The sequence below is a fragment of the Lissotriton vulgaris genome, chromosome 6 (genome assembly GCF_964263255.1).
Source record: "Lissotriton vulgaris chromosome 6, aLisVul1.2, whole genome shotgun sequence".
Classification (NCBI taxonomy): domain Eukaryota; kingdom Metazoa; phylum Chordata; class Amphibia; order Caudata; family Salamandridae; genus Lissotriton; species Lissotriton vulgaris.
In genome coordinates, this window is record NC_141694.1 from 1,850,978,964 (window position 1) to 1,850,997,510 (window position 18,547).

The following is an 18,547-nucleotide window of genomic DNA, read 5'->3' on the forward strand; positions in this document are numbered from 1 at the left end:
GTGAAAATGTGTTAGTTGGGAGCATGATCAACAAAAAGAGCTGAGGAGAAGAGAGGATGCATCCAGGGCAGAGAAAATTAAAAGCATCACATTCATTTTTGTGTGGGTGGGTGACAGTGTGTCCTTCCCAAATAATCAGTGTTGATTCCTTAAAGCTACTCCTAGCTTCAAGGACTGCCAAATATGTATCCTGGTCTCCATCATAAGAGTATTATCTCTGAAGAAATTGAGCCCATTCATGGTATAATTCTGCCATAGCCATAATATTTTCGTCCAGACTATTTTGGGCATACAAGTCTAGTAATTACATACTTGCTGCCATCACTGACATATTAAGAGGATTACTGGCCTGCTTTTAGCCATTCCTGACAGAGTGGCAACCGCTTCTCCAATAACAATGGCCATAACTGATGTATGTTGGGCATCCAGCTGTGGCACAGTGGTAGCCCTGGTTTATTTGTGGGCATTATTGGCATAAAAGGGGCATTCTTAGTGTTATGGTGAGGAAGCATGGCCTATGATTCCAATACTTGGGTATTTGAAGCATAATTTGTCAATCAGAGGCTTTTTTACATGGCGGTTCTCAATGAAAACAAAAAGCTGATGTTTAGGGACTGTGTATTTTCTAACAATGAAAACTGATTTGATTTTGAAAGGAAAAAATTATGCTTTTTCAGAAAAAGTTTTTCTTCTGGAAAATTGAGTTTGATTGCTCAAAGTGGAAAGGGATTTTGATAGAAAAATATGTGTATTTTCAAAAACTAATATGCTAATGACGACAAAATTTTGCAATTCTAAAACACATTTAAAGTTGTTGTTAGCTGAATGATAATTCAATTTGAGTTGGGGAGACTTACTGCTGCGGTAATACCCTTTGTGGCACACATCATGTGATGATTTGAATTTTATTTGATTACAAGCATTTAATATTGATAAACGTTTTCCTAGCATTCTGCTGATAACTTCACCTGGAATATTTTTGGGTGTTTACTACTGATAATTGGGCTTAGGGTGGTCATAGTGTAATTGTAATACATATCATCAGCATTTGACAGTGATAAAATATGCTAGTAGCTCTGCTCAACTTTCCTTGAGTAAAGTTAGCTCTCACTATAGAAAAGGTTGGAGACCCCTGGAGTGGGCTGTGGGGGCCTCTCCTTTCACCACTGGCTTTCTTCAACTAGCCTCATTCTGCCACTGACTTTAGACTTTGTCAATCAAGGCTTGCCTTGGCTGTTTGCAACATTCCACCTCCACTCGATTGCTGGCCCTGAAATGCTTGAGGGAATGTTTTTTAACTATAGCCTTCTGTGCCTCCTGCCTCCCTCTTATGTATCTAGCTCTAATATGATAACTCTGCGTGCATTATCACAAGAATCCTAAACATGTTGGCTTTGCCCAGGCTTGTTTTTTTGTTACAGGTGAGTAGTGATGGTAGTTTCCAATTGCAGGAGAGTAGTATTATTCCTACTACACCAGTGCTTAATTTGGAAAATAAGAAGTCCCATGGCCCTGACTGGGAGGCGACTGCAGCTTGCACCACCCATCGCCCCTGTTATCGCTGCCAAAACAACTACTAACCCTCTCTCTCGTCTTCAAGTGCGACAGTTCAGATTATTCCAGGTCCTCAAAGCTAAAGGAATGACTGGGGAGGCAACTATTAGTCATTTTTAATGTATATTGTATTCATAAACTACCATTGCTCATCTCTAAATCAGACGAGCAGTACCACCATGTGGCAGGCTGCCTTAAGTGTGGTGTTGAAAACTAAGTGCTCGGTGCCAGGCACCGGAAACCAATTAAGTGCCGGTGCTGAGCACCAGAAACCACTGGCTCAAATTAAGCACTGTACTCAGCACTATTAAAAACACTACATATAGGCTTCTTTAGTTACTGTAGACTTCTGTGGATTATGTTCAAGGCCACTAGCTTCTTACAGTAGTTGAGGTCCAAATTATAAGGCAGAGTTATGTGCCAAGAAATTGCATATTGTGTAAAAGATATTGTGCATCACATACAGTTTTTTCATTTTAACACTCATAGGTGAGAGAACCCAAATGCTGCACAGAATATAAAGGTTTCTTACGAAAGAAAATTCTTTTGCAGATGTTAATCAACTAAATAATGATTTAAACCTACCCAGATGACCAGGAGTACTATTATATTCACAGCATCTCTCCTACCTGAATGAATGAATGGTGGGATTTGTGAAGCGTTCAGCTACTGCAAGAGCGTCCTAGCGCTAGGCTGTACAGCCAGCATGGAGGATGACATCTAGTCTTTGAAAAGGTATGTTTTATTTGTTTGCGGAACATTTTTTTGTCCGCAACGCATTTGAGGGGGAGAGAAAGATCGTTCCAGTACCTAGCCGCCAGCACCGAGTAGGCGGATCTACCCCATCATTTACTTTTTGTGGCAGGGTTGGCTAGCAGATGTGCTGATTGAGAGCGAAGGGCTCTTTGTGAGCAGTAGCCGAGTAGTCTATTTTGGAAACAGTAGGGGCTAGTTTTGTAGAAAGCCGAGTGAGCTACTGTAAGTGCCTTAAAAATTACTCTTGTCTTCATTGGCAGCCAATGAAGGTGTTTGTGGTATTGAGTGAGGGAAGAACCTGTACGGTACGTACCCAGCATTACCTACCGTCTTCCATCACCCGTAGCCGTCGCGAGCGTGGGGGTGTAGCATGGCGGTCCTGTGGCCCTGATCCGTACCTGGATCTTCTGCAGAAAGAAGTCACCAGTTCCTTACCTGTCTGAGTTCTCCTGCACAGCCTGAGAAGCGAGCGCTTCATGATTACACTTTCGGACCTGATTTATTTGAGCCTGATTATGTGACGATTTTCCAACTGTTATAATCTTTAATGAAATTATAGAACATTCCACTTGATTGTTTCATCCCTGATGAAGTTCCCTCGGTCAAAGGAACGAAACGTGTTGGCTGATGGCCACTTTTACTTTTTTCACCAATAAAACTAACTATTGGACTAAAATATACGACTTTAACTTCATCTCTGGTGCACCTTCCACTTCCACAAATACCTTGCTTTCTCTGGATTCCGTTGGCACTTAACGGCGGCAAGTGCCGGAAGCAGATGCACAGAACTCTAAATCTGTATAGATAGGGACTGATGAGCTGAACCTTGGATCAGCCGTTGTAAGGAGTGTTTTGATTGCTTATATTATATGTTGTTAAGTGATGGCATGGGAAGATGACTGTGTAGAGATCTGTCTTTGAAGGAAGAAAGAAAAGGTAGCATTAGCTTCATAACTCCTGAATGCTTCTGCAAAGGAATATTGCTTGCTGCCACATTTTTGTAGCACAGCAGGAGCCAGGTGCGAGGGACCCTCCCCACTCCATATGACACCATTAACAGTAAAGGTTGAAAAGTACTGGTGCAGGAGAGAGCTAGACAATTGGTCCGGTTGCTGAGGGAAGACGTTGAAGGGCTAAATTCCGGCTGCTCATCAATGACCGAATAAGGTATGCAGGAAAACTGTACATGGCTTGGCATAATCAAGGCTTAGTGAACTAACACAGCCGTATAGTGAAAATGGCTGACAATATTTAAACAAATTAGGGAAGGAACAGACTAATAGGTCAGAGATGTATACTGGACAATGATGGGGGCATATCTGGCGTTCATCTTCATTTGCATATTATCTGCTGAGTTGTTTACAATAAATACATTCACTACTGATATGTAGACAAATGCAGGTAAATGAATAATCCTTCAGCAGTACAACACCAGTCATTGTGTGTGCCTACTGCTTGTGGTGTACACAAGGGTGGCTCGATCTACACCTGCAGGCAAGGTTCTCTGTGACAGGTGTGTCGGACTCCTTTACACTTTCGGTCTAACAGGATAATATTCACTAAAGAGGTGAGAGACGCCTGTCAGATCCTCTTTTCTCCAAAAGGGGTAAATTTCCCTTTGGGGCTAAAGGGACCTACCAGGTGTGACCCCCTCCCCACGCCCACCCCCCAATAAAATTGAAGTGAACACAACAAAAGTGTGAAAAAGATATGATATGTGAAAAGATACGTTAAGATAATTGATGACAAATATTTACATCGACTTACACATGGTTAACATTTAAGAGACAAAAAAGAGGGTCAGTGTTTGTGAAATTTATAACTTGCAATATTGGGGTCCACGTTGCTCGCAGTGCCCAATCCCTCCAAATCAGCTCTCATCTGGGAGTAGTGATCATGATGTTTACAAGATCCAGACTTGCTCCTCCTCCCTGTCTCTCATTGTCCATGTCCCTTTTTGCTTGGACTTCCGGGTCACATGCTCTAATTGCATCCGCTCTAGGCATATCATGACTACCATGATTTAATCTCTAACTTTTATCTTTTTGTGGGCAGACATAGATTTACTTTATCCTCAGTCTGCATTTTTGGAAACCTCTCTGCCCAAGCATGAGAGGACATGTTTTTGAAACCTTGGCGAGCCATGTCCTTGGAGGGTGCTCTATGTTATGCACCACATGAAGGATTCAAGTAAGCTATTTCGCCGCATTTTGTCCGGATTGTACATCATCCTGCTTCCACATGCTACGCCTGCTCCGAAAGATCTTCAAGTGGATCCCCACCGAGTCCAGAAAGACAGTCACCCATGTGCTCAGCCGCAGCAGAATAAACTACGGCAAGACACTCTACGCCGGCATCAACCAGAAACTCCTCAAGAAACATCAGAACATTCAGAACTCCTCTAACAGACTCACACTCAACATCCCGCCACAGCCACATCACAGCCAACTGAGAGATCTCCACTGGCTCTCATTGAACAAAAGAACCACCTTCAAGCTCCTCACGTATGCCTACAAAACTCTACTTGACGCGGGCCCTGCATACCTCAATCATTGATTTGCATTCTTCACACCCATCAGAGACCTCCGCTCCGCCCAACTGGCCCTTGCTACCAACCCTTGTATCCACAAGACCATGGCCGGAGGAAGATCCTTCTAGCTCGCATTTAAGACATGGAACACCTTGCCTTGTCACCCCAGGCAATCACCATCACTACCTCAATTCAGGAAGGACCTTAAGTTCTGGATCATCGACTGAACCACATTGCCTCCGCGGACCACCTGCTCCCCCCTCCCCAGCACTTTGAGACCCTTATAGGTGAGTAGTCGCGCATTACAAGTTGCCTGATTGATTGAAGATGATAAGCATGTCTGAGATGGTTATAATGTGTCCAAGGTTGGTTTCTGGTTACAGTAACTCCACAGGTAACATCGATATCTATCTACCAGGAGCATGCTATGGGGTAGTCAACCAATACCATAATTAACTTCCTCAACTGACAGATGGACAGATGTGGAACGCCTTCACACCTTACATTTCACACTCATCAGACACACTCAATACACTATAATCACCCAAGCAGACAGAGACAAAGGGCTAAGGACAATTCTTTCCTTCGATCAGGATGCTTAGTTATTAATAAAAAAACTAATATGTGGTATCAAAAGTATTTGTCTGGCATGACCACTCTACTATGGGTCCTTCTATGCTTTGTGCCTGATATCATTATGTACTGTTTTATACAGGTGTTGGGGTCCCGCTGATGCTCACATATGTCTATGGCGTAGTGACGCTCTCCATCTGCCGGAGCAGGTGGCGATGCCGAAGCAACCGTGGCAACTCGGGCGACCTGGGCATGATGGAGTTGGACAACCTCACAAAGTGTAAGTACACTTCAGGCAGCCAGCAGTCGTCTCAATTTTAGAACCACTCAAACCTGCCAAGCTGCGATTCACGGCGGTTCTCATCGCCTCTGAGAGGAGGACCAGCCTTGTGGGGAGATGTTATCGGGATACATTTTTGTTTCAGTCCTAGACTTTGCCTTTACACATCATTACCATCAGGTGTACTGGCACAGCAGGTCCAAATGAATCGAGTCAACAACCAATCTCGCTCACAACTGCGAAGCTGATGTCCCCGGTATATGGACCAATATGGTCAAGCCACAACTCCTTCACCCCACTTTTACTCATATTTGTTTTTCAGTTCCTCAACTGAGACCCAGACCCTGCCGGTTGAAGCAGTTTAATAAATACCTGTCATAGGTCTCCTGTCATATTGGAGAGTACATTGGGCGCAGGGCTTTGCCTCCTAGATAGGACATGTGTGTACATGCGAGAGGAGTAGGGCCACAGAAACTGGACAATTACGCATGAATAGGACAAGTTGCAGCCCTATCCTTTCCTTTATAGACCAAGGAAGGAAGGGAAGGCGAGACCTGTTGGCTTTGCCAATGCTTGTTCTTCTTGCCTTTCTTTTTTCTTTTCTTGCTTCTTTCCTGCCCTTACTTCCTTCATCACTATCATACATGGACCCTCCATTGCATTGTATCCCTACATTAAGGAGGCCCATAGTAAGTTAACCATTCTTGGCATATTATCGCTTGTTAGGCATTATGTTGGCATAAGGTGGATGTCATTGACATTTTTGGGGAATCTTAAGCATTACGATTGGCCATCTCTGGCATAATGAAGACTTGGGGATGATAGCGCGTATTGTAAATTGCCAGCATTATTGTAGTTGTAGTTGGAGAGATCTACAGACTGTTTTTAGAAATAACTCTCCTGTGGCTATGAGAAACAAAAATACTAGAGTAATTGAAGTAAAACAAATGAATTGCAATAAAAAAATAATCTAAATGATAGAAAGCAATATAACATCTGCATGACTATCTTCTGTGCCAACCAAGTACATCAAAAAATAAAGATGAAATATACATCATGTGATCTCATTGGATGGATGGCCTACAAAGTACACAATGTACATTGCATAAAGACATATAGATACTATTGATACCAAGATTGTTAGACTGTAATCAGTTCACTTTGTTAGGTGCGCGCCTGACTTAGGAATAGTATTATTTACTATTTTTACTCCAGTTTGTGTAACAGTAGGGTAGGTGTTGGATTGTGTATCCGGTACAAAAGGGGGTGGTGATGGACGGCACAGGGTCAGACTGATTTGCATATAGCCATGTCTGAACTGGGGTGGCAGAGTGGGCTAAAGAACGGGGATGGATTAAACCCAGATCTTTTAACTGGGTTTGAGTGTTTGATTGATTCAGATGCTCCGTCCATCACCACCCCCTTTTGTACCGCTTTTGGCCGCCATAAGTGTGGCAGGGTATGCTCAGACTTGAGTCCCTTGCTCACTTTGCCACTGGATTCAAGCAAGCCGGGCTGAAGACGGCTGGAATGCCAGAAACCGGTCCGCGGAAGCTTGTTTCCGGTCCAGGGAAGAAATGGCTTGGCAGTTTGGGCTGGACTGTTCCCATGAGGCACAGGGTCAGACTGATTTGCATATAGCCATGTCTGAACTGGGGAGGCAGGGGGGGCTAAAGAACAGTGATGGATTAAACCCAGATCTTTTGACTGGGTGTGAGTCTTTGATTGATTCAGATGCTCCGTCCATCACCACCCCCTTTTGTACCACTTTTGGCCGCCATAAGTGTGGCAGGGTATGCTCAGACGTGAGTCCCTTGCTCACTTTGCCACTGGATTCAAGCAAGCCAGGCTGAAGACGGCTGGAATGCCAGACACCGGTCCTCGGAAGCTTGTTTCCGGTCCAGGGAAGACATGGCTTGGCAGTTCAGGCTGGACTGTTCCCATGAGGCACAGGGTCAGACTGATTTGCATATAGCCATGTCTGAACTGGGGTGGCAGAGTGGGCTAAAGAACGGTGATGGATTAAACCCAGATCTTTTGACTGGGTGTGAGAGTTTGATTGATTCAGATGCTCCGTCCATCACCACCCCCTTTTGTACTGGATATACAATCCAACACCTTCCCTGCTGTTACACAAACTGGAGTAAAAATAGTAAATATTACTATTTCTAAGTCAGGCGCGCCCCCTATAGCAAGTCGCTGTAACAACTTGCGATGTAATGGTACGCGTGGTAACAACGCGGTCGTTGTAATGACCGCATTGTAAAGGCATGCAATGTATTTGCATGCGTTGTAAACAGCCATATTCCATTCTTGCAAGTATGGCAATTCAGACTATTCCAGGACACCCAACATTATGACAATAGTTTTGGGGGCAATTTTTAATAATTTGTTATGTATATTCAATTATTAAGCAAGTGGTGTTGTGCTCATCTCTAAATTTGACAATCAATGCCATCATGTGGTGGACTGTCATAAGTGCAGTTGTTTACAATTATGTGCCGGTGCTGAGCACTGCAAACCACCTGCTCAAATTAATCTCTGTGTAAAACTTTGTTTTGGTATGGTTCCATCTTCTTGGTTCACACAACAATATTTCCAGTGACCACCATTGCAAGACCTGAATCGATTTTGTCAATTCATATTTTTCAGTGAATGAACTCTGGGCTGTGCTCCCAAATTCCGTGGTTGGTGAGACCAGTTCAATGGAAGCAGTCTCTTTACACAGCACCAGGCGTGGGCATCGTGAAAGAAGAAACAGAAAGGAGCAGGACAGCCAATCAGCGAGCACTGTGGCACTGGCAGGAAGCATGCTCAGCGAGACGCAGGACCCATCGTACAGGTGAGCATAGAATTGTTTAGAGGAGGTGGGCAAAGAGCCAGTGGTGGATTCAGAAACATCAGAAGATGTGATGTGAGAGTGAAGATAAGATGAGACCAGCCATTTGTGTAGGATTCACTGAGAGATATTGTCTACAAGATGGCTTCCTACTTGATGGTTAAGATTCCCTATGGAGAGCCATCTTATTTGCAAATGAAGTTGATGAAGAATGATGATCATGTGGACAGGGAGCATAGACAGACAGTCATTGCCGCAGCAGAGATCACGTGGACAGGGAGCATTGACATTAAGACATTGCCTCAGCTGAGATCACGTGGACAGGGAGCATTGACAGACAGACATTGCCGCAGCAGAGATCAGGTGGACAGGGAACAATGACAGACAGACATTGACTTTGCCTCAGCAGAGATCACATGGACAGGGAGCATTGACAGACAGACATTTCCGCAGCAGAGATCCCATGGACAGGGTGCATTGACATTAAGACATTGCCTCAGCAGAGATCACGTGGACAGGGAGCATTGACAGACAGACATTGCCGCAGCAGAGATCACGTGGACAGGGAGCATTGACAGACAGACATTGCCGCAGCAGAGATCGCGTGGACAGGTAGCATTGACAGACAGACATTGCCTCGGCAGAGATCACGTGGACAGGGAACATTGACAGGCAGACATTGCCCCAGCAGAGATCACATGGACAGGGTGCATTGACATTAAGACATTGCCTCAGCAGAGATCCCGTGGACAGGGAGCATTGACAGACAGACATTGCCTCGGCAGAGATCACGTGGACAGGGAGCATTGACAGACAGACATTGCCGCAGCAGAGATCACGTGGACAGGGAGCATTGACATTAAGACATTGCCTCAGCTGAGATCACGTGGACAGGGAGCATTGACAGACAGACATTGCCGCAGCAGAGATCGGGTGGACAGGGAGCAATGACAGACAGACATTGACTTTGCCTCAGCAGAGATCACATGGACAGGGAGCATTGACAGACAGACATTGCCGCAGCAGAGATCACATGGACAGGGTGCATTGACATTAAGACATTGCCTCAGCAGAGATCACGTGGACAGGGAGCATTGACAGACATTGCCGCAGCAGAGATTGCGTGGACAGGTAGCATTGACAGACAGACATTGCCTCGGCAGAGATCACGTGGACAGGGAGCATTGACAGACAGACATTGCCGCAGCAGAGATCACGTGGACAGGGAGCATTGACATTAAGACATTGCCTCAGCTGAGATCACGTGGACAGGGAGCATTGACAGACAGACATTGCCGCAGCAGAGATCGGGTGGACAGGGAGCAATGACAGACAGACATTGACTTTGCCTCAGCAGAGATCACATGGACAGGGAGCATTGACAGACAGACATTGCCGCAGCAGAGATCACATGGACAGGGTGCATTGACATTAAGACATTGCCTCAGCAGAGATCACGTGGACAGGGAGCATTGACAGACATTGCCGCAGCAGAGATTGCATGGACAGGTAGCATTGACAGACAGACATTGCCTCGGCAGAGATCACGTGGACAGGGAACATTGACAGGCAGACATTGCCCCAGCAGAGATCACATGGACAGGGTGCATTGGCATTAAGACATTGCCTCAGCAGAGATCCCGTGGACAGGGAGCGTGGACAGGGAGCATTGACAGACAGACATTGCCCCAGCAGAGATCACGTGGACAGGGACCCTTGGCAGACATACATTGCCTCGGCAGAGATCTTGTGGACAGGGAGCATTGACATTAAGACATTGCCTCAGCTGAGATCACGTGGACAGGGAGCATTGACAGACAGACATTGCCGCAGCAGAGATCAGGTGGACAGGGAACAATGACAGACAGACATTGACTTTGCCTCAGCAGAGATCACATGGACAGGGTGCATTGGCATTAAGACATTGCCTCAGCAGAGATCCCGTGGACAGGGAGCGTGGACAGGGAGCATTGACAGACAGACATTGCCCCAGCAGAGATCACGTGGACAGGGACCCTTGGCAGACATACATTGCCTCGGCAGAGATCTTGTGGACAGGGAGCATTGACATTAAGACATTGCCTCAGCTGAGATCACGTGGACAGGGAGCATTGACAGACAGACATTGCCGCAGCAGAGATCAGGTGGACAGGGAGCATTGACAGACAGACATTTCCGCAGCAGAGATCCCATGGACAGGGTGCATTGACATTAAGACATTGCCTCAGCAGAGATCACGTGGACAGGGAGCATTGACAGACAGACATTGCCGCAGCAGAGATCACGTGGACAGGGAGCATTGACAGACAGACATTGCCGCAGCAGAGATCGCGTGGACAGGTAGCATTGACAGGCAGACATTGCCTCGGCAGAGATCACGTGGACAGGGAACATTGACAGGCAGACATTGCCCCAGCAGAGATCACATGGACAGGGTGCATTGACATTAAGACATTGCCTCAGCAGAGATCCCGTGGACAGGGAGCATTGACAGACAGACATTGCCTCGGCAGAGATCACGTGGACAGGGAGCATTGACAGACAGACATTGCCGCAGCAGAGATCACGTGGACAGGGAGCATTGACATTAAGACATTGTCTCAGCTGAGATCACGTGGACAGGGAGCATTGACAGACAGACATTGCCGCAGCAGAGATCGGGTGGACAGGGAGCAATGACAGACAGACATTGACTTTGCCTCAGCAGAGATCACATGGACAGGGAGCATTGACAGACAGACATTGCCGCAGCAGAGATCACATGGACAGGGTGCATTGACATTAAGACATTGCCTCAGCAGAGATCACGTGGACAGGGAGCATTGACAGACAGACATTGCCGCAGCAGAGATCGCGTGGACAGGTAGCATTGACAGACAGACATTGCCTCGGCAGAGATCACGTGGACAGGGAACATTGACAGGCAGACATTGCCCCAGCAGAGATCACATGGACAGGGTGCATTGGCATTAAGACATTGCCTCAGCAGAGATCCCGTGGACAGGGAGCGTGGACAGGGAGCATTGACAGACAGACATTGCCCCAGCAGAGATCACGTGGACAGGGACCCTTGGCAGACATACATTGCCTCGGCAGAGATCTTGTGGACAGGGAGCATTGACAGACATATATTGCCTCAGCAGTGTTCATGTGGACAGGGTGCATTGACAGAAAGACATTGCGACAGCGGAGATCACATGGACAGGGAGCATTGACAGACAGACATTGCCCCAAGAGATCACGTGGACAGGGACCATTTGCAGACATACATTGCCTCAGCAGAGAGCAAGGCATTTTGACATACAGAAAATGACTAGGCAGGCCACACTGACAAACATTACTTGAGCATGACACAATGCCAAAGATAGACCGTCTCAGGAGAATACAGTGACCGCCAGAGATCACCTCTGCAGGATATTGTGACAGGCGGAAATTCCCCTGCGTGCCTCATTGACAAATGTGGATAGGACATGTTAATAGAAGGCTAATAACTGGGCATTTACGGAGACCGACTGTTTGGGCAAAGGACATTGACTGTCGTAGATGACCTCACCAGCATACATTGACAAGGATGCCCCTGGCCCAAGGCAGCCTCAGTATGAGACCTCAATATGCACATTAGTTGAAGGTGGTATCAGTGAGTCGGCCAGGCACATTAACAGGCAGAGACCGCTTAAACAAGGCACATCGATGGGGAGGGAATACCACGCCGGGGCAGGCAGAGATTGTCTCTAAGGTCAGCTTTCTCAGACAGCAGCACTTGATCCTCATTTTAACAGTTCTCTATGTTTCTTTTTCAGAGATGGAGTGAACTTTGAGGTGGAGGTGGAGATTGAGACGCAGCCGCGGGCTGCACACGAGCAGAGCCTGGGCAGTGTGATATCTGTCCAGAGCTTCTCAGGCGAGTCGCTGGTGTGTTCACGGGAGCAGCTCTGCCTCAGCAGCGACGCCACCAGCAAGGGCACTGCTGCCGAAACCCACAGCATGGTCTAGCAGGAGATGGCAAAGACAACACCTACCGCTTGAAGACGGATTACGCAGAGATCCTTCTCCAGGACCCCGGAGTAGAGTGGAAGATCTGCAGGGAGGGCTTCTCCGGAGCTCTCCAATTGCCCTCTCGTGTCTGGCAGGATAACGACATTTACTATACGCGCCTTTTCTTGTATAACACACAACTACCTGATTCGCTTGTATGAACACAGGTCACTGCAGCTGGAAATTTGAACCCAGAGTCTCACCAATAGCAGGCTTATGCACTCTGACCTCCATTGAGGTTATTTAAAATATCTACTTTCGTGGCACGCGTTGTCTGCTTCAGGCATGGAGTACACCGACCTTCTACAGAGCTAGCAACCACATGAGAATATGGCCAACATGGGACAACCTCTGACATATTTTCCATGGATGTGTGTTGGAGCTCAGGCCTCACATCTACTATGACCTGAGCAGGCGGCTGAGTGGTTAGATGTAGCTTTATAGTTAAATGTTCAACCGAGTAACCTGGAAATCTGAATTCTAATCCCAACTATACGATCATATTGTGTTCTCGGGGGTAAATAACTTTATCCCCTGCGGCTTCGGGTTGGGTCGATTCCAATTATTAAGAGGATTTACTTGGAAAGAGGCTTAATGGCCTAGTGGTGTATACATAATCTGGACTGTCACCTTAAAGAGAAGGGGTGGCCAAAGCTTAACATTCCAGATAAGAAGGCAGGAAAGGCTCTTGAGTAGGAGGAACACGGGAATGGGGATTGCGGAGAAGATAACAAGACGGGAGAATGAGAAAGGAATGAAGTTCACTACACAGTGTAGAGTTCTCAGACAAGTTCAGGGGAAGGGGTTCAGCGGGCTGTGCTGGAATAGGGACAAGGGGTTTGGAGACATGGCAAGAAGATGACAAGGTGGTAGTGAAGAAAAGAGAAGGCTGGGCAGGGTAGGAAGAGTTTATCCGACAAAGCAGGGAAACAGCAAGGGGAGGGCAACAAGAGAGGATGGGTGGGCACCTTCTGATCAGATAAGAGGCAAGCATGTAGAAGAGGGAAGGAGTAAGTGAAATGTGGGCCGTGGGGTGGACCTGAAGGGTGAGGGCTTCAGATGGTTGGGGTATTGCTGTGTAGATACACCAAGAGATAATTGAAAACTAGAAACGAAGTAGAAACCAAAAAGAGTCAGATTGTTTCGGATGCAATAGAATGCACAGACAGTTGCATAAAAGCAATGAACGAAAGGAAAGAGAAAAAATAAAAATAGAAGGAACGTTGAGAGAGCATACATATTTTTTAAAGAGCTTGAGATGTTATAGAATGCGAAAAAGATGACACAGGGAAGATAGAAAGGAATGAGTGACTCATGTCACACACTTTAGGATATAGCGATGAGAGGGAAGAGGGTGTCTGGCCTCTGGGCATGTAGTAACCGCACCCCTAACGGTCAGCCGAAGGGTATTCCAATAAATTGTTAGTTCTAGGGTGTAGAATGCCACTGAGAGGTCTTTACAGGTTGTAGTAATTGATTACAGGTACAAGTATTTTTAAGCAATATATTGGCAAGCCTTATGCTTCATAAGGAGGTCCAACCCTGAGGTGGTAGGATGATCTGGGAGAGCCACGTGCCAAGGGTGGAATCATAAGTACATCTGGCAGTTTGGAATCCTGAATCCCAATCAGGGATGCTTGGGGCTGCAATTCACTGTGTCCTTTAATCGGAGAAAGGGTAAATGTCTTTGAGCTGCTCCTCACATATAAAATACAGGCAGGCTGACAGGATCTTTGCATTGCACACCCCAAGCATGCATGCAGACAGGTTCTAAAGGATACACAGCCAGCACAAGCTGAAGGATAAGTTTGAGCAGCAAAATTGTGCATGACAATTATTTTTCACAGTGAGGAATGCAGACAAAAGTTGACTGAATTGGCAGATGTAGTGTATAAAACACCACGGTGGCACCAACAAGGCAGCAGTGTTTCTTAGGGCCTGGTTTACTAACATCTGACGCAACGCAACGTGCTGTGGTGCATCAAAGGAAGAGAACAGAACAGCACCATATCTACTAAGATGGGACGCTATTTCTCTTACCCTTTGCACTGGCACACTTTAAGTAGGCTTACACCGCAAGGGTGTGTGTGATGTCAATAATAGGTTTTATACTGGAAGGCTACCCTTCCAGGATAAATTACCATTCCTAAACCTGCTTTAAAAAGTCTCCAAGTTTGTGTGTTTGCTGTAAAGTAAAGAAGACATGCAAAGTTAGAAAAGTTTGGGGAATAGACACTTGTCTCCAATGTAATGCCTGTCCAGAGGAGGCATATATTTGTTTGCACAAAACCCTGTCTACCCTTTTTAGCGGATACAGCTTTGCTTCAGAAACCACGGGTGGTTGCGTGAGAATGCCCAGGTACCAGTTACGGCGCCCCGCCTTCCAAACAAGTTTTGCACCAGAATGTAAATCTGAATTCATCACTTACATTGGTTTGCATCACATTTGTGGTGCAAACCAGGTGCAAAGTATTTGTAAATCTGGCCTTTAGATGTCGGAGTGAAGCTGGAGACCACGTCAGAAGATCCATCCTTGGTCCCAGAGACGACCATCCATGCCCCCTCTCAGGATAACCACTGATTTTACATGATTTATATTTAGGTATTTGGTCAATTTATAAAGAATAGGCAGGGAGTGGGTAAGGTCAGCTGTCCTTATGGCCCATATAATGTTGTGTTTCCTTGTCCAGATTTACAAAGGTTTTGCGTCAGGTTTGAGTCACTTTTTGTAACGCCGTGAAGCACTGCTTTGCATTACTCTGCCTCAAGGGGGCGTGCTTTGGGGTGGTCCATGGGCATTCCTGTTCTCATCCCTTCGATCTTCACACAAAATCCTATCCACTGAAATAGTAGATGGGGTTTTGCATCAGACTTTAACGCCACTTCAAAGCTGGTGCGAAAAGGAGCAATGCTTTCATTTTTCTTTTCTTGTCTGACTTTGCATGTGTCTACAACTTTTCATACTTTGCATGTACAGTGCAAAGTCCGTCTTAGCTAGACTCACGCAGACACCTTTGCACTATGGAACAAAGGCGTGGGCACATCGCTTAGCAGCCTGACCAAGCACCGGAGCTAGCGAGAGGGGAACATTTTGGATGTGGCACTTGCCTCCTCCCTGCCTGTCACACAACGCAGCACAGTAACTTTGGGTACTGCAATGCGTTGTGTGCCAGGGTCGTAAATCTGGGCCGCAGTATGATCAAGTATGATCAATACTATAGCTAATATAGGATTTTTTACAACATAATTATTTTAGAATTGCCTTCTGATTCCTTTGGATAGGCCAATACCTAAATGCAAATTTTTTTGAGGTAGAGCTACCTGAAGTGCTCAGGGCTTCACCTAGTTTGATGGACTTTGGTGGAAAATGGCCAGGTGTCTTCCATGTCAACACAAGGGCTACCAATCAAACCCTGGCTGACGCGTTGGTGCAGGAACCACACAGTACCGATGAAGTGAGAAATGTTAGATCCCCCTGATGGAACTCCTCTGGTGACAATTGGAGTTTGAAGCCGGGCAGGAATTCAGAAATGTAGGATGTTGCTGTGTTAGTTAAAAGTGACTCTGACTCCACTGCAGTGACACCATTTTATTCAAACCACATGATGCATCAATGGAAGACAGAAATGAATGTAGGTTGAAAGGCAGTATGGTTGCACACAGTGTTGCTGGTTTGCTGCCCAGTTAGCATTGACTGTTGCTTGGTCGGGGAAGAGATACAAGAGTGGGAAGGCCATTGTAGAGACGTGAGATTAAGGTAATACTAATGTACTTGTGAGCATAGAGTTACAGCTCCAGTGTTGACCCTGAAGTAGCTGCTGGAGCAGCCGTGTTGTGTCTCCAGTTCTGATACACAAGGTGCATTGGGTGGCACAGTTTTAGCAGCTTTTAGCTTTGATTGTGACATTGGTGGAGTAGTTGTGAGCGAAGGGCTATGGTTGCAGTGGTGACCCTGAAGGAGTTGGTGGGCTAGTAGAGTTATGTCTCCAGTGTTCTCATTGAGAGAATTGTTGGCATAGCTGAGCTATGGGTGTTGACATAAGGGCAGTCACTGAGATTATAGATTTGTGCCTCTAGTATTAACATTAGAAGAGGCGCTGGAATGGTTGGGTATTTACTGTAAGGTTGACATTTGGGAGAGCCAACAGGATAGATGTGTTAAGCTCCAGTGTTAACACGGGGCGAGTCTCATGCTTATCCATGCTGATCTTTTTCTCTGCAAGGACACAAGAGAATGGAGCATCAGAGCAAGTGTGTGTTTGCTTTTGTGGATCTTTGTTTCGCGACACGTTTCTCCTTAAGGTGATGGGCTCAACAATACATTGCATGCTGATCATCTTCAGGCATCAGTTGTCAGACCTCTGCAATCCAGGGGAACCAGATTTGTAGCCAGGGAATTCAAGTCGGCTTCAGCATGGTGCCGATTCGGCAATAACAGTATCTCCAAAGGTATTTGTAAAGTATTTTGACAATGTATTGTGAAGCACTATATACACATACACTTATTTTTGTTTACTTGTAACATTTAACCAACCATGGTGACCAATTCTCTTTTGCTAAATTGGACACCCGGGCTTTACGTCTGTTTTACGGGTCAGAATGGAAACTTCAAAGAAATTATTTGCTTGTTAAAATAAATGGGATTTGCTGGGCAAGTCAACATTAACAGGTTTCTGACAGAGTATTTTGCTACCCTTAAAGTGGATTGGAGCTCTGCACTGATACAGAAAATAAGCTATAGATATCTTCTATGTCCATTGATGACAGGCGTTTATGATTGGGCAATATTATAAAACTAAAATAGAGTGTAATAGTTAATGAATCTCTTCAAGTGCTTCATGCATGTGTCTTGGAAACCCAAAAATCAAGGATAAATGTAAATCTGTCTTCCAAGAAAACTTGCACCGCATGCACTTCCCCGCTGAATGCCCATGTTACGTTGCAGCCTTGTCATTGGTGCATGAACATAAATAGCAAAATGTATGTAAATCTGGTTGTTTTTTCCTACTCAGTTGTGTCTATGCTACTCACATGTCTGTATGTCTAGTCTCTGTTCATGCTTGCAGAGGACCCCTCCTCTTCCTCAGATGAAGGCTGGGCTTGATATAGATGCTGGATCTCTAGAAAGAGTTAGGGTAAGGCTTACCCTGTGACTGTGCGCAGTTGTTGGTCAACAGAGCTCAAGGAGGGCTTAATGTAGGATTGACCATGCTGCTGTCAGCCCAGAAACCTAAGAGAGGATTTGTCTATGCCCAAGGCCCTGCTCTTACATGTCAACAGAGAACATTGGATGAGGATGCTGTTCCTGGTCTACAGTACTCTGCAATAAGTTCCTAGCCTCTCTCTTTTTTCATAAACTATATTTTGGAAGGTTTTGCCTGGTGATTGGCCCTTACCACATCTGTTGAGGGGTTGGCGACCATGAGGGCAGGACCATGTTATGCTACTGTTAAGGGGGCAGCCCTGTGAAGAGTTTCCTGTTAGGAGTTGGGTTGTGGTTTCTGGAGGGCTGCCCCTCTGATTACAACCTGCATGTGCTAAAGGATGGTCTCTGTTATCAGATGCTGCTGTTAATAGAAGTATTGGGGGCTAGGGATGAGCCTGAAGCTGGCGTGAATGACTACGATGAACTAAGATATTATGTACCTGTATTGCGACTTATATAGCGCACGTATCACCCGAAGGCATCAAGGCGCTTGCCTTGGGAACTAGTCCTGGCTTTTTCCCTGTGAAATAACCCCTACTGGGCATCCCCAAGTTGAAAGCCAGGCATCCCGCAGCGGGTGGGCCGCCGTAGTGGAGATTAAGCAAGCTATTGCCCAGAGTTGCAGCATGGGACCCCATGATTAGAGTAGGCACCGAGGCGAGAATTATCGAGTCCGTGGACATTTTTGGGCTCAGGACCCTGCTGGGAATTGAACCCTGGTCCCGGGCCAGACCTCTGCATCAGGGTCTGCCGCTCTAATCAGTGAGCCACACT

General features: G+C 46.1%; 1 protein-coding gene across 1 annotated transcript in view; it reads left to right on the plus strand.

The window, feature by feature from the left end:
- The window catches only part of LOC147709644 (E3 ubiquitin-protein ligase RNF19A-like), a 297,443-nt gene extending 279,231 nt beyond the window's left edge, over positions 1-18,212 (plus strand). The window contains exons 7-9 of the mRNA XM_086928167.1: positions 5,556-5,693; positions 8,346-8,535; positions 12,333-18,212. Coding sequence (XP_086784293.1) covers positions 5,556-5,693; positions 8,346-8,535; positions 12,333-12,525 — 521 coding nt within the window. The 3' untranslated portion in view covers positions 12,526-18,212. The remainder of the gene's footprint in view (positions 1-5,555; positions 5,694-8,345; positions 8,536-12,332) is intronic.
- The last annotated feature ends 335 nt before the right edge of the window (positions 18,213-18,547 follow it).